The 15,742-nt window shown below is 35.4% G+C and overlaps 1 protein-coding gene across 1 annotated transcript; it reads left to right on the top strand.

Annotated features, from left to right (window-relative positions):
• The first annotated feature begins 232 nt into the window (after positions 1 to 232).
• Positions 233 to 14,763, top strand: LOC311097257 (neuronal acetylcholine receptor subunit alpha-10). Its single transcript, XM_084136810.1, has 5 exons — positions 233 to 534; positions 7,617 to 7,762; positions 8,996 to 9,150; positions 9,945 to 10,477; positions 13,979 to 14,763. Exons 1-5 carry the CDS (start codon positions 474 to 476, stop codon positions 14,671 to 14,673), a joined length of 1,590 nt encoding a protein of 529 aa, XP_083992936.1. The 5' UTR covers positions 233 to 473; the 3' UTR covers positions 14,674 to 14,763.
• Positions 14,764 to 15,742: the final 979 nt, after the last annotated feature.

Below are 15,742 nucleotides of genomic sequence, written 5' to 3'. Positions count from 1 at the left end.
TGAGAGCTATGTAAAAAATGCATACAAATTCATATCAGCATAATAGTCTAAGATGCAGAATTTCTAAGTATTTGATATGTACTACCTTTAATGGCAGAAATACGACCTGAAGATAGAGAGACAGATAGATACTTTCCCTCAAAAGTGGTCTTAGTTTCCTCTCGGTTCTCGTCTCCACTCTCCAGTCCCACGCATGTTTACTACAAGTAGCCTACCACAACGCTCCCACAGCTACCACGAGACATATTTTCAGACACTCGAGTCGACTACCAGTACTCCAGTATCAAGGCTAGTAGTGAAACTCGTCATCGCTTAACTACCACACGACACTTCTCTTGCCTCGCGAGTTGCGCATGGATTTTGCGCTGCTGCTTGGTCTCAATACGGTACTGAACTATGGGAATGTCTGAGAAATCCTGCATCTGCCTTCACGAGACCACAGAAGAGTTTTGATTCCTCATTCACGCCACAAAATGAATCCACGTGTCATTTGGGCTTCTTTCCATTTGATTGCCACCATTGGTTTTATTCCAGGTAAGGGTGCGCTCTTTTTACGAATGTTTATTCAGCCTTCCAATTAAGTATTTTTTGTTTTCATCTCTATGTCGGCTATATCTTAGTTTGAACGAGATCATATTACTTATTGATATAACTGACATTATATAGTGTCTTAGTCTATGAGTCAATGACGCCTACATTTTCTGTCCGATATCGGACATATTGCATTCTTATCAGCTAAAAAGAGTTTAAATGCATAAAAAGTTACCATACCTCTCCCATGTTTGTATTCACTTTAAATTTTCAAAAAGCATTCGTTATTTGTAGTTTTTCTGTTATTTAAAGTGTCAAAATATCATGTGGTGCGACATTCCGGCCATAAATGCTGTTTTGGAAACGTCTTTGAAATTAATCACGATTGTTTGGCATTATTTCCAAAGTGTTTTGTAATCCTGTACAAAATTGCAAATCATTTGTTTTACATTTCCATCATAATATACAAACAAACGCTGTCCGATGATGTCCATTTTTATGATATCGACCATCAAGAAACTACCACTTTGGGATTTTTATGTTCAATCCATTCAAAGACAGGAAATTGCATCATACCAATTTGCCAAGGACCCTTGGAAGCAGCAAGCAGGTTTGTAACTCTCTCTCAAATTTGGAAAAAAACAACCTTTTTAACGGCTGGTATTGTTACCACATTTTGGATATCATGTGTTGTGAAAAACAACAACAATGAATATTAAGTTATTTCTACAAATATATTTATATTTTTACTTTTTGTGGGAGGATAGCTTGTTTTGTTTAGGTGGCCAATTCTGTGCCTGTAAATTTCGACTGAATTTGAAAATATCATGTGGTGCTACCACTGCAGAGTGTTTTCCATGAATGATATATGTCCTAGATTGGCAGGTTTTGTGCTTTTATATTCAACTGATGGTTTATATACATAAAGTACTTTATTTTAGTATCATTTTTTTAATGCAATTTACATAAAAAAATACATTTAAAAAAATGTATGTTCAATCTTTGTACAATATGAGAAAAATGCAAAATAAATAATTTAGAGCATGTCATTTCAGTTTTATCAGTTAAATAACTATTTGAATCTATTTAATCAGATTTTTACCAGAATTTACCAAGCAAAGTAAAAACCGCTGGCCATAGGCAGTTAATTCTGACCCTGCAGCAAGGGGGGAGTTACACCTTTCTATGGGAATATATAGTAAACTGAAATTTATTCCTGTGATCAAAGCTGAATTTTCAGCATCATTACTCCAGTCTTCAGTGTCACATGATCCTTCAGAAATCATTTGAATATGCTGATTTGCTGTTCAAGAAACATTTCTGATTATTATCAGTTCATATTTTTTTGGAAACTGTGATGCACTTTATTTGTCAGGATTCTTTGATGAATAGAAAGTTCAAAAGAACAGCATTTATTTGAAATACAATCTTTTGTAACATTAAATATCTTTTACTGTCACGTTTGATCAATGTAATGTGTCCTTGATCAATAAAAGTATTAATTACTTAAAAAAACAACATACTGACCCCAAATTTTACCTGTATCCAATACCTGCATTTATATATATATATATATATATATATATATATATATATATATATATATATATATATATATATATATATATATATATATATATAATGTATTTGTTAGAAAAAAATTCTGTCAAGTTAAATGAAATGTTGCACTTATGTTTGCGCGATGTGATTTTTATATAACAATTTTTTTTATAAAAGATTTGTTCATGAAAATTCAGTGAAATTTTAATAGAATCTGGTTTAAATCTTTTTTTTTTTGAATGAAATGTATTGTTTATTGATCTATTTAAATAGATTTAAATAGAAGTCTCTTGTCATTTGGAGCGACCACTTATCATGTGGCATGACCAATAATATCAATAACTGTATTAAATTAAAAATAAAATCTAGGCTAATTTCTGTGGCTGAAATATGAATCGCTAATACAGTATTCTTAAGTGAAAAAAAAAAATGCAAATACTTTATTTCTAAACACTTTAATTACTGAGAACTGGTAAAAAAAAGTTAAGCATGTTAAGGAAATTAATTGACATTTTTTTGAGGCTACTGCCAATCCATCTAAATGAAAGAACACTAAAATCACTTAATTTAAAATGTTAATATGAATTTATGTGTACACAACATTCTTAATGTTTGAACAATTGCAATAGATATTATTTTTTGTATTTTAAAATTGGCCTGTCGAAAATCTATATACGTCATTGACCCCTATACTGGCTATAGGCTAAGTGTTTCTGTGTATTATATGTAATTATTATTATTTTTTTAATAATTGCAACTTTTGGTCCCAGAGTTTATATTTAATTTGCTGTTGAGATTGTTTATGTTTTTGTCTGTCTGTTTTTTTTTGGTAGATTTAGTCACATAAATGTGAATTCTTAAATAATACACTTAGCCTATTAAATATAAAACTTTATATTATAAACGTTTATAATTCCATAGAGGAATGTAAAGACCAGCAGTCCCAGTATTACCCAGAATTTCTATTTAATTCCCTTTGTAGGTGCTTTTTTCAATTGTTATTAATTATGCAAAAATGGAACTCCTGTGATTGGTTCCTGGTTTCCACACACATCCTAGTAAACTTTAATAACTTGTAATGTAATGTCGCATGTATCATTTAAATTTACTGTGTTAAAAGTTTATTTCTATCTATGGCAGTTGCCCAAATAGGAACCCAATATATGACCCACAGAGTCCTTGAAGCATTTTTGCATTTTGTCTAAAGAAGCAACTTTGACACCAGTGTTTTTGGACACAAGAATTTGATACTTTCTGAACACTTGCTGCCCAGTTCATGCTGCAGGACAGCAGTGTTGCCAGCTGGATCTCACACATCCTTTTCACACCACAGCATCCATTTTTAACTTTCATTAGAGCGCTATTTTGTCTGGCACTTGAAGTGAATTGATTCGCCAGTGAAAGCGCTGACCACTCTTATCCTCAGAGAACAGGAGGGGGTAGTTGAGTAACCGTGCTTGTTCACTAGAGCTCCCCTGCTGCACGCAGTGTGGCCATAGTTCAGTCAAATATATGGACTGCAGTTTGAAAGGTTGTTGTAGCTCTCCTGTTACTGGCACTTTTTGATAAAGCATGCTCGTTCATCGGGGCGTCCTGAGCTGGCAGCCAGACAAATCCAAGTGTCAGCAAGAATCAAGGGGATTTGGGAAATCAGTTCAGGGAATATTTAAATTTTCTTAGACATAAAATGCTAGTAAAATAGTGGTGTGGTGGTATTTGTCCAGAATTATTATCAGTGAGAGGGCACCATCACTGACTATAGAATGAAAAAGGGTCTGATGGGCTTATTATATAAATAAGCTTAGGTGCCTCAAGTGCTCAGATTATTCTTTATCAGCCCTAGACGCTCACCAAACTTTTCCATCCCAAACCACCAAGCTCATTAAGGATGTGAGGATAGCCGTTTTACTCAATATACTTAAGGAACCACCATTTGCCTTTGTGCCTTAATTGATTTATCAAGTCAAGTCACCTTTATATAGCACTTTTTACAATACAAATTGTATCAAAGCAGCTTCACAGTGATAACATGAAAATAATACAACAAAGTTTGTTTCTAGAAGAAAATTGCGTCATCGCCCACCTTAAAGGAACTGTATGTAAGATTGTGGCCAAAACTGGTACTGCAATCACTTTCAAATTACTGTAGAGCAGTGTATCCCCTCCCCCTCCCCCTGACTCCAGGTTGCCAGATAGAGTGCAGGATCCAGCAGGAACAGGCTGACACGTTTGTAGCTGCAGCTGTGGTAACTAGAGCAGACCTGGCAACCCGGATGCTGAAACACTACTGACTTTGTGATTGGTAGATAGGTGGAGGGTGGCGCTTCAGGCCAAAACACAAGATGACAACATCAACATCAGTTGAGGGCTGCAACTATCACTTTTAAATGACAATATCCTGGCCGTACTACTGTTGTCAGTGATATAAGTATTTGAAATTAACATGATTTCTTAATGTCTAGTGACATATCAGGGCCATTTTATGATTAATTGAAATACATTTCTTACATACAGCTCCTTTAAGTAAGGCAGATCAATAATATTGTTGAATATTAAATGTCCTCAACTAAGCAAGCCAAAAGCCAAGGCGACAGTGGCAAGGAACCAAAACTCCATCAGTGACAGAACGGAGAAAAAAACCTCTGGCCAATGAACAAACAGTGTATGATTATGATTCAGGCTGCATTATAGGTCAGAAGTCAGATTGGATCAGAACATTCAGAATATTATCCAGTTCCATCTGATTGGAAGTCGGAGTCACGCCGTTATGGAGACGAGTTTGTTGAGGATGGCTGTCGTGTCGATGAGGCCTTCACAGGGCTGATGAGGCTGGCATTTCAGGGATGCGTTGTGGATAGGTCCAGGCGCAGGTCCACCATCTGATCTGAATACGGCTCGGATCCGGCTGACTTCAGTAAACCTCGGAATAAACAGAAAGACTAACATTAGCATAGATGCCATTCTTCTTATGATGTAACGAGTACATCAGGTGTTAAAGGAAGTGTCCCCGGTTCCGGCTGACCTAATCTATGCAGCCTAATAATCATTTTACTGATTTGAATAATAGAAATGTAATGTTCTATATGAATGCCAGGTAAAAGAGAAGCGTTTTTAGTCTAGATTGAAACTGACAGAGTGTGTCTGCTTCCTGGACAATGTTAGGAAGACTGTTCCAGAGTTTAGGTGTTAAATAGGAGAAGGATCTACCGCCTGCAGTTGATTTTGATATTCTACGTATTATCAACTGGCCAGATTTTTGAGATCGCAGTATGGAGGGCATTTTCTGCCAAATTTAAATAAATAAATTAAATGATTAAAATGAAAATTAAAACCAGATTAACGATTTCATTACAGAAAACAGTACGCAAAATATGTGACAAAATTGAGAATGAAATTAAATGATTTCATTTTCACAGCATTATCCCTGTCAAATTGAAAAATAAAATGCAATTGGTGATTTCACATTTCATTTTCACTACAGTCTCGAGGCAAGACTGCCAATATTAAAATGAAAAGCCAAACGTGAAAAAGAAACTACAAATGCAGTTTTTACAATGCTCTTTAGTAACGCTCACGCAATAATAGTGACACAATTCAAATACAAATGTAAATTTTCGTTTTCATTTTAATTCCTCTTTTATTTCACAGTATTCATTTTCGTTTTCATTTTCAAAGACAACCTGCATGCAAATTCTATGTTAATGAGTGGGTGTGGCTTATTCTAGTAACGGCGCTGAGACACGCCTTCTGTAAAGCTAAGTCATCGACGTCCCGCATGAGTTTAATGTGTGAAACAAAATTATTTAAATGTGATTATATTGTAATCGGGACGACGAGATATGGCGAAATCTGTTAGTGAGCTTTTGCGGGAAGCTGCCGCAGCATTAGAACATGGAAACAACCAGCCTGACCATGTTAGTTATGATGTTAGACTCAGACTAGACCATAATCGACGATGAGGTTCATTCATGTATTAGGCTGTTTTGGAAATTCAACTATTTGGGTGTACAGAAGTCTTAGTAACACAATTTCTACAACAATTATAGCCAGAGAAGACTTTTGAAATGACTCAACTTGTGATCACGGAGAAGAAAGACGCAACTGACATGACTATAGGCACGGACAACCCCTATTAACTGTTAAAAGTACAAGATATCACACCGGGTATTCAAACGGATTTTTTATTATGAATATAGGACTGACCTGAAGGAAATATCTAGCCTACTGTAAATGCAGGTACACTCGCTTTCTCGGTCTCTTCCAGAAGTTGTTACTGGAAATGAAAATCAGCATTGTGATTATTTTTGTACACAAACTTAAAATAACCAAAAGACACGTAGCCTAACAGTTAAACAGCGGACAGATACAGGCTAGTGCTGTATCTGAATAAGTCACAGGCTGAAGGGCGTTGTTAGGCACGACGCGAATATGAAACATTGTCCGAGGTTCTCGGATAAAGCTAGTGGGTATTAATGTCTGGCTATAATTGTTGTAGAAATTGTGTTACTAAGACCTTTGTACACCCAAATAGTTGAATTTCCAAAACAGCCTAATACATGAATGAACCTCATCATCGATTATGGTCTAGTCTGAGTCTAACATCATAACTAACATGGTCAGGCTGGTTGTTTCCATGTTCTAATGCTGCGGCAGCTTCCCGCAAAAGCTCACTAACAGATTTCGCCATATCTCGTCGTCTCGATTACTATATTTTTTAAATAATTTCGTTTCACACATTCAACTCATGCACACGGGACGTCGACGACTTCGCTTTACAGAAGGCGTGCCTCTAGCGCCGTTACTAGAATAAGCCACACCCACTCATTAACATAGAATTTGCATGCAGGTTGTCTTTGAAAATGAAAACGAAAATGAAAACTGTGAAATAAAAGAGGAATTAAAATGAAAACGAAAATTTACATTTGTATTTGAATTGTCACTATTATTGCGTGAGCATTACTAAAGAGCATTGTAAAAACTGTATTTGTACTTTCTTTTTCACGTTTGGCTTTTCATTTTAATATTGGCAGTCTTGCCTCGAGACTGTAGTGAAAATGAAATGTGAAATCACCAATTGCATTTTATTTTTCAATTTGACAGGGATAATGCTGTGAAAATGAAATCATTTAATTTCATTCTCAATTTTGTCACATATTTTGCGTACTGTTTTCTGTAATGAAATCGTTAATCTGGTTTTAATTTTCATTTTAATCATTCAATTTATTTATTTAAATTTGGCAGAAAATGGCCTCCATATCGCAGTAGACGTGAAGGACTATAATGCGTTAAGAGCTCGCTCAAGTACTGGGGAGCTAAACCATTTAGTGCTTTGTAAGTAGTCGGCAATATTTAAAAATTTATACGATGTTTAATAGGGAGCCAATGCAGTGTTGACAGAACCGGGCTAACATGGTCATACTTCCTGGTTCTGGTAAGAGCTCGAGCTGCTGCGGATTCCGATTACAGTCAATCTAAATAAAACAAATCGGCCAAATCTAAATCACTTTCCTCTTCCTTTTCGGCAGTGTGTTTGTGTGCCCAGGGGAAATATGCATTCAAGCTGCTGAATGATTTATTCGTGAATTACACCAGTGCATTGAGGCCTGTGGAGGACACGGACAACATCATTAACGTCACCTTGCAGATCACTCTCTCCCAGATCATTGATATGGTAATGACTCTCGGTCAAGCACACATTCGTTCTCATTCCCTCTCTGTCTTTTTGATGTCTCATTTCACTGCTTTGCTCTTTACCTTTGAATTGTGGAAATACGTCAACTCTGTTTCTTTTACTACAGGTGAATAGAGTAAAACTAGTTAACTAAATATCATACTGTATATTTCCCAGTTAATTAATACAGTAAGGCAATTATTATTTTTGTATTACAAGTATTTTAGAACAGAAATCTGAACACTAGATGAAGCCAGGTTCAGAATTAGGTTTTCATTTTGATGTATTCGAGTTTAAAGTTTTTACAAAGGGAATTTTGGATATCTCTTTTTATCACTCCATAAATTAGAAAATCCTGTCACCAGTCAGGGAAAAAAAAGCATTTTCACCATGTTTTTATGAATAAAATGTTATATAAACCAAACAATGACATGTGATCAACCCCCTCTGTAAAAAAAATCAGAATATAGATTATAGATTTCTGGCTCAGTACATGAGAGAGAGAAAATGGTTTAGCTTGTTGTCTCACATTAAATGTATTTAAACAAATGTGCTAAGAAATGTAATATTTGTATTCATGTTGGTATCATACAGTTTTGAATATTTCTTTAAAAAAATTTAACAACATCTTTTATTTAATGATTTTAAATTGTCAGTGTTTACAACCAAGTCAAATGTATTAAAATATTTACATTTTCCATAAAAACACACAATGTGCACATTTAATCATTTAAAAAAAAAAGAAAGAAAAAAAAGCTGACCTTGACACAATATGTGCCTACAGGGGTCCTCTCTGTGACATCTTTTTTTTTTTTTTTTTTTTTTTTTTTTTTTTTTTTACAACAAAACTGTTTATCTGTTTAAGAATAGTAATTAAAGATTATGCAAAACTTGATCAACTTTTAATGAGACTTTTTTTATTTTATTTTATACAATCTCTGGACAGTTATACCACACAGACATTTTTAACTTTTATGCCCCATAAAATAATAAAATGCCTTGTAATTCCTAAACTGAAAGCATGGTCATCATTCATACAACTATTGTCTGTATAAATTGCATTTAATAGTTTTTCAATCAATTTCTGACAAAAATAATGTCTCAATTTTAGCTATTTTTAACTGATTTTGATATTTATTTTTCTGACTGGATTATATCTGTTAATATTATTATATAATATGAATATAATATTAATGTATTTGTTAAATTGTGAAATCCATCTTTATTTTCTAGGATGAAAGAAACCAGATCCTCACAACATATTTGTGGATTCGTCAGGTGTGGTTTGATGCCTACCTCACCTGGAATAAGACAGACTACGATGGGCTTGATACCATCCGTATACCTAGTAGTTATGTATGGAGACCCGATATTGTCCTATATAACAAGTAGGTCGGATTGGTATTGGGTTTCATCGATTCAGCCACAAATTGTATGTCATGTCCTGTCATCACTTTGTTGTTGCAAATGCTGTACATTCTTATGAACTGCTTGTTCATGGGAGCGTAGAGTAAGTTTTCTGTTTCCTCTTCTCATAACAAACTGCACTACAGTGTTGTCAGTCTTAACTCATTATTTTTCATACACAAACACACACACACACATGTGTGTGTGTTTATTTGTCTCCTCTGCAAAAAGTAATTTCCTAAATCAGCATTTTTGTCTTGTAAAAATATTTAAATGTACCTAAATAAGATCAGTATGACTGATTATTATATTGGTAACTCCACATCTTATTTTTTTTTAAATCCAATTGACCAATATATATATACTGTGTGTGTGTGTGTATGTGTGTGTGTGCGCGCTTGTTTTAAGCATACATTAACCAAAAATACAGATGTTAAAAAAAAGAATGAAAAAGAATAAAATTGCCAATGGGGTAAGAAAAGCTAATATTTCTTATTATGTAACATTTTTATATTTATCTTGGTTTAAGGATGTTTAGATTTTTTTTTAAATATATTTTCTGGAAAACAAGACAAAAAGACAGTTAAGAAAATGATTTTTTTGCAGTGTTAGACTAGTCACCAGTAAGAAGGAACTTCAGGTAAATATGTTAATTATGGACATGATAATCAAAGATGATTCATGCATTCATTTTTGGTTTTAATTAGGGTTATGAAAAGTAGAAAAGTGCTGACTATGACAATGATTTTATTGATTTCCACCTTCTGCCCTCCAGTGCAGATGACCAGTTCTCCAGCTCTATGGAGACCAATGTGGTGATCCGCCATGATGGCCAGATTATGTGGGACCAGCCGGCAATATCCAAGAGTTCTTGCAAAGTGGATGTGTCTTTTTTCCCTTTTGATGCCCAGCAGTGCCGCCTCACCTTTGGCTCTTGGACCCACAACGGCAACCAGATGGACCTTCACATTGCCCTGGACAGTGCTGATCTCTCTGACTTTGTGGAGAACGTAGAGTGGCAGGTTCTGGGAATGCCTGCTAAGAAGAACGTTATTCTCTATGGCTGCTGCTCAGACCCCTACCCAGATATCACCTACACACTTCACCTGAAGAGAAGAGCTTCCTTTTATATCTTCAATCTGCTCATTCCCTGCATGATGATCTCCTTCTTGGCTCCACTGGGCTTCTACCTGCCAGCCGACTCTGGAGAGAAAGTGTCTTTAGGGGTCACAGTGTTACTGGCCCTTACCGTCTTCCAGCTTCTGGTCGCGGAGAGCATGCCTCCTTCAGAGAATGTGCCACTCATTGGTGAGATCCTGCAAAATAACTTTCACTTGTAATTGTTAGGGGTGTAATGAGACCCTCATGTCACGATTTGATATGCATCACGATACTGAGCTCACAATACGATACTATTGCGATACTCCAAGACATATGGTAAAAGTTGAATTTTTTTTTTTACTGTTGATTAAAATACAAAATTTGGTATTACATGAATAAGTGGAAATGAATAGACTTGGACTTGGTGCTGGTAACCCAATGCACAGGAAAATGGTTAACCCAGAATAAAAACATTGATGATTTTGAATCTGAAAATACAGAATTATTTTAGATGAATATGCTTGCAATCTGTCACAGACTAGATATATTTAAAATAATATAGGCCACTTTTTACTGGTAACATAAGACATTTGGCATTATCAGGACCCATAAATATTCCCACATTGCATTATTATACATTATATTCAACATTATATAGTAGTTTAATGTAGTACTGACAATAAAACTCTGTAAACTTGAATTTTTTCTCACACAGAAATTTTCATTTTGGGTAAACTATACACAATACATATTGTCACTATCCACGATACATATTGTTGCATTTTTGTATTGCGATATATTGTAACACGATATATTGTTACACCCCTAGTAACTGTCCAATTAGTTTTTATTCTAACATGTAGTATCATTAAAGGGGTCCTATTATGCTTTTTCACTTTAGTTAGTGTGTAATGTTGCTGTTTGAGCATAAAAAAGATCTGCAAGATTACAAAGCTCAAAGTCTATTCCAAAGGGAGATATTTTATTCAACAGAATGCACTTTCCAAGAACTACAATGAACGGCACGTTTGGACTACATGGCGCTTTTTCCGGGCTTTGTGAAGTCATAATGTTACTCATTTAAATAGTCCCCGCCCACGGAATACGCAAAAAAGCGGACGAGGCCTGCTGCTATGTTAAAGAGACACTGTTTTTTCCACAACTCATTTGTTTGACCTTCCTAAGGCTGACGAACTTAGAGGTTAAAATTAATTTTAAACTGTTCTTGAACATTATAATCCCAAAGTTTACAGCTTCCAGAACCAGAATGCGGGCTGCGCACAAAAGCTTCTCCTGAAATGGAGCAGTTCCCACTTTGTCGGGACAATCTGTTGTTTGTGGATCACAACTTGTAAGTATGTCTTATTATTTGTAGTTGCGTTTTCTAATGACAGTTCCAATTAAATGTTATGTTGTTGCTACGCTCGCCTGCCAACATTAGTGTTGATATAATGCTTACTATAGCTTTTGTAAGCTCTTGCTTTTGTAAGGCTGTTCACCGCCCCTTAGTCAAATTAACCATGGTTTTGTGATCGATTACTGTTTGTATTACCATAGATTTCCGACAAATATCATGATTAAATAGTGTAACATCGTATCTAAAATGTATACGAAAATTACCCCCCCTCAAAAAACAATAATATATGTGAAAAATAATGTGTTTTTTTTAAAGGACATTCTAGTACACCCCAAAAACAAAACCAAGACTTTGTAAAAGGGCACAATAGGACCCCTTTAATAATTTTACTATCAATGATAGCAGTGCATAACCTTTAACTTCAAATTTAACTTGAATAAGCATAATCAAAATATTTTTAACAAGGTTTTTGACATTCAGGGGGAAAAAACTAAATATCGTGGTGTAGACTTGAAAATTAATCTTTTCCCCGTTATGGTTGAATCACGGAAGCAACACCAGTTATTTTGCTGAGAGATCGCTTATTTCTTATTTTATTACATGTCAGCATAGGAGAGAAATGTACGGTCTCCGAGAAGTGCAAAACAAACCACAATTCCCGAAAACAAAACAACAAATTTATAAACGCAATGGAAAGACTAAAAACAAATTAACAAGTTAGAAAACACAATAACATTTCTGAAAACAAAGTTTGTTTTGCACTTCTAGGCCACCGTAGAAAGGGTCATAGAAGAGGAAGGTTATAGGAGAGGTTGTCTTCATTTCAGATTTCTCTGTTCCCCTTTCTGTCATCTCTCCCCATCTCTTTCCTCTTTCCTCTCTCCCCCTCTCCTTCCTCTCCCTTCACTCATGCCATCTGTATGTGTTTCTCTGTATGCTTATATATACCACTGAGGAACTTGCAAAAATTTTTGCTTATGTTTAAAATGGAACGTATGCCTCATGCTTACATGTGGCACAATCCACTGTCCTTTAGTATATACATTTTTGGTACATATGCATCAGTGAAAAACATTCCTTTCCTTATAAAGAATACAGCACCTCAATCGATGTATACATTATTGTAAAACCTTTGCATCAGTGGAACATGTTGCATTGCACACATAATCCTTAGCCAAATATAGCTCATCTTATATCTCTCCTCAAAACACATGTACAACATACTCTGACTTCACAAAATATTATACATTATACAAAAAGAATAATACTGAAAATACATTTAACAATAACATTTTAGTCATCACGTGGCCAGAATTTGTTCCCATGATGTGATTATTACTCCCACAGTTTGTTATTACTAAAACGAGGGAACAAATTAGTACAATGTGGCCATTATTGAATTAATTCTTCATATTTTTTTCGCATGTCATGTGAAATACCAAACGATTTTATTGTAAGTTTGTACTCAAGATCTGCCTTCTATGTCAAGAATACATTGAAGCCATTATTTCTGTATCAATACCATGATCATAAACAGTGCGTACCAATTTCAGTCTTACATTTGAGACAAAAGAGTGAAAAGAAATTGTTAAAGATATGTCTACAATTAGTGGATATATGAAATCTGTACTATATTCAGCTGAACAGCTTTTGCCCAATTACAGACTGATATTATTTTAGCATGTTCCCAAATATCATCCCAAGTGTCATCATTAATTGGAACTGATAATTACTTTTCCCATATTTTCCAGGTAATCAGTATGTCTCTACAATTCATGCAGAATGAAGTAGAACTAAAGAATTTGACCTCAATTAACATCAAATAATGGACAATTAGAACCATAGTTTTCCATCACATCTTAAGTGCATGCTCTGTGTTATATTGTCTTTGGCTGGGTAAATCTGTTCTGGCACTTTTAGTTCCTACCCAAAAAAAGTGGGCACATGCTGTATAAATGTTTAGTTTTCTTTATTCAGCACAACACCCCCTTGGATTCCACTGGTGTGCAATGAAGGGGTTCACCAAAGAGAAAACACCTCCACCCACAAGGCCTGAAAGAAATAATTATCAGACTGTATGAAATGCAAATAGGCTGCTAGAGCAATAAACAATGTGCCAAGGGTCAATAATTTTAATGAGCCTTTCTAATGAATCTAGGGCCGCCTGCAACTGTGCCTTTTATTTGCAAACTCACTATTGGAGTTTTAGCCCAGTCGATGGTTAACATTGGAATAATTAACATAAACTTTCCTCTTGAGGTCAGATAATCAATGACTCTTTAAATATCTATTGCTGAAAGCTTTGAAATGAAGTCTGCTGTCTATGTTCACCAGTTCCAATGTTTCCACAGGGAAGTATTACATCGCCACAATGACAATGGTTACAGCTTCTACAGCCCTGACTATCTTCATTATGAACATTCACCACTGCGGACCAGAGGCCCAACCTGTTCCTACATGGGCACGTCGCTTTATCCTGCACTACCTGGCTCGGATTTGCTTCGTCTATGACATGGGTGAGGGCTGCCTGTCTGCTCACACAGACAAAACTGCGCAAAAGGGAAGCAGCTGCACTATAAACGGCCCTGCCAGGGGCGAGGACTTCGCTCTGAGGGTACGAAGCATTTCAGCCAGTGATGGTTGTTCACAAAAGATAAAAGATCAATTAAATGAGGATGTCAGTCCAACCTTATCACTAAGGCAAGGAAATGAGTGCCACACTGGCTGGACAGATAGTTCCTGTGTGAGCATTGACCATGGAGAGGTTGCGGAAGCTACAGGAGAGAGTGTGTTGGAGAGCGGACCGACTGGAAAAGAATCGGCGAAGAAAAGGGAGATACTTGTTGAAGGTCAGTGTTCATGTCATCAGCAAAGCCTCTTGAGGAATATCGAGTACATCGCTAACTTTTATCATGAGCAGAAGGCCACGCAGAGACGAAACGGGGAGTGGCGGAAAGTTGCCAAAGTCATGGATCGCTTCTTTATGTGGATATTTTTCATCATGGTCTTCCTGATGAGTTTGCTTATTATAGGGAAAGCTGTCTGAATGCTTGATATGAAAGACACCAGGGGCCTCATGCATACAATAAATGTGCAGGTCTAACGAATGAAAGGGTTTGCAAATGCAAAAATTGAAATAAAAAGAGAAAATATCACCAACACAGACTGAACTGTATATTGAACTGTTAATTGTATTGAATGTGCGCTAGTGGTGTACTTCAGATCTTAAAGGTATATTTAAAAAATGTTTTTGCAAATAATATAAAATGAATGGAATAAAAGGCCTCTTAGTGTACTCAAAGGGAGTACAGAGTGCACTGTAATAATGTCCAATTCAAATTTTACATTTCAATTTTTAAGCACATTTTAAATAATCTAGTTTAATTTTTTCCCGTCTTGTATGGAAGCCATTTTCTGCCAAATTTAAATAAATAAATTAAATGATTAAAATGAAAATTAAAACCAGATTAACGATTTCATTACAGAAAACAGTACGCAAAATATGTGACAAAATTGAGAATGAAATTAAATGATTTCATTTTCACAGCATTATCCCTGTCAAATTGAAAAATAAAATGCAATTGGTGATTTCACATTTCATTTTCACTACAGTCTCGAGGCAAGACTGCCAATATTAAAATGAAAAGCCAAACGTGAAAAAGAAACTACAAATAGGCCTACAGTTTTTACAATGCTCTTTAGTAACGCTCACGCAATAATAGTGACACAATTCAAATACAAATGTAAATTTTCGTTTTCATTTTAATTCCTCTTTTATTTCACAGTTTTCATTTTCGTTTTCATTTTCAAAGACAAGCTGCATGCAAATTATATGTTAATGAATGGGTGTGGCTTAGTCTAGTAACTGCGCTAGAGACACGCCTTCTGTAAAGCGAAGTCATCGACGTCCCGTGTGCATGAGTTGAATGTGTGAAACGAAATTATTTAAATGTGATTATATTGTAATCGAGACGACGAGATATGGCGAAATCTGTTAGGGAGCTTTTGCGGGAAGCTGCCGCAGCATTAGAACATGGAAACAACCAGCCTGACCATGTTAGTTATGATGTTAGACTCAGACTAGACCATAATCGATGAGGTTCATTCATGTATTA

The sequence above is a fragment of the Abramis brama genome (genome assembly GCF_963993115.1).
Source record: "Abramis brama genome assembly, chromosome: 15".
NCBI lineage: Eukaryota > Metazoa > Chordata > Actinopteri > Cypriniformes > Leuciscidae > Abramis > Abramis brama.
Note: the sequence above shows the minus strand (reverse complement) of the source record. Positions and strands in the feature narration are given on the sequence as shown.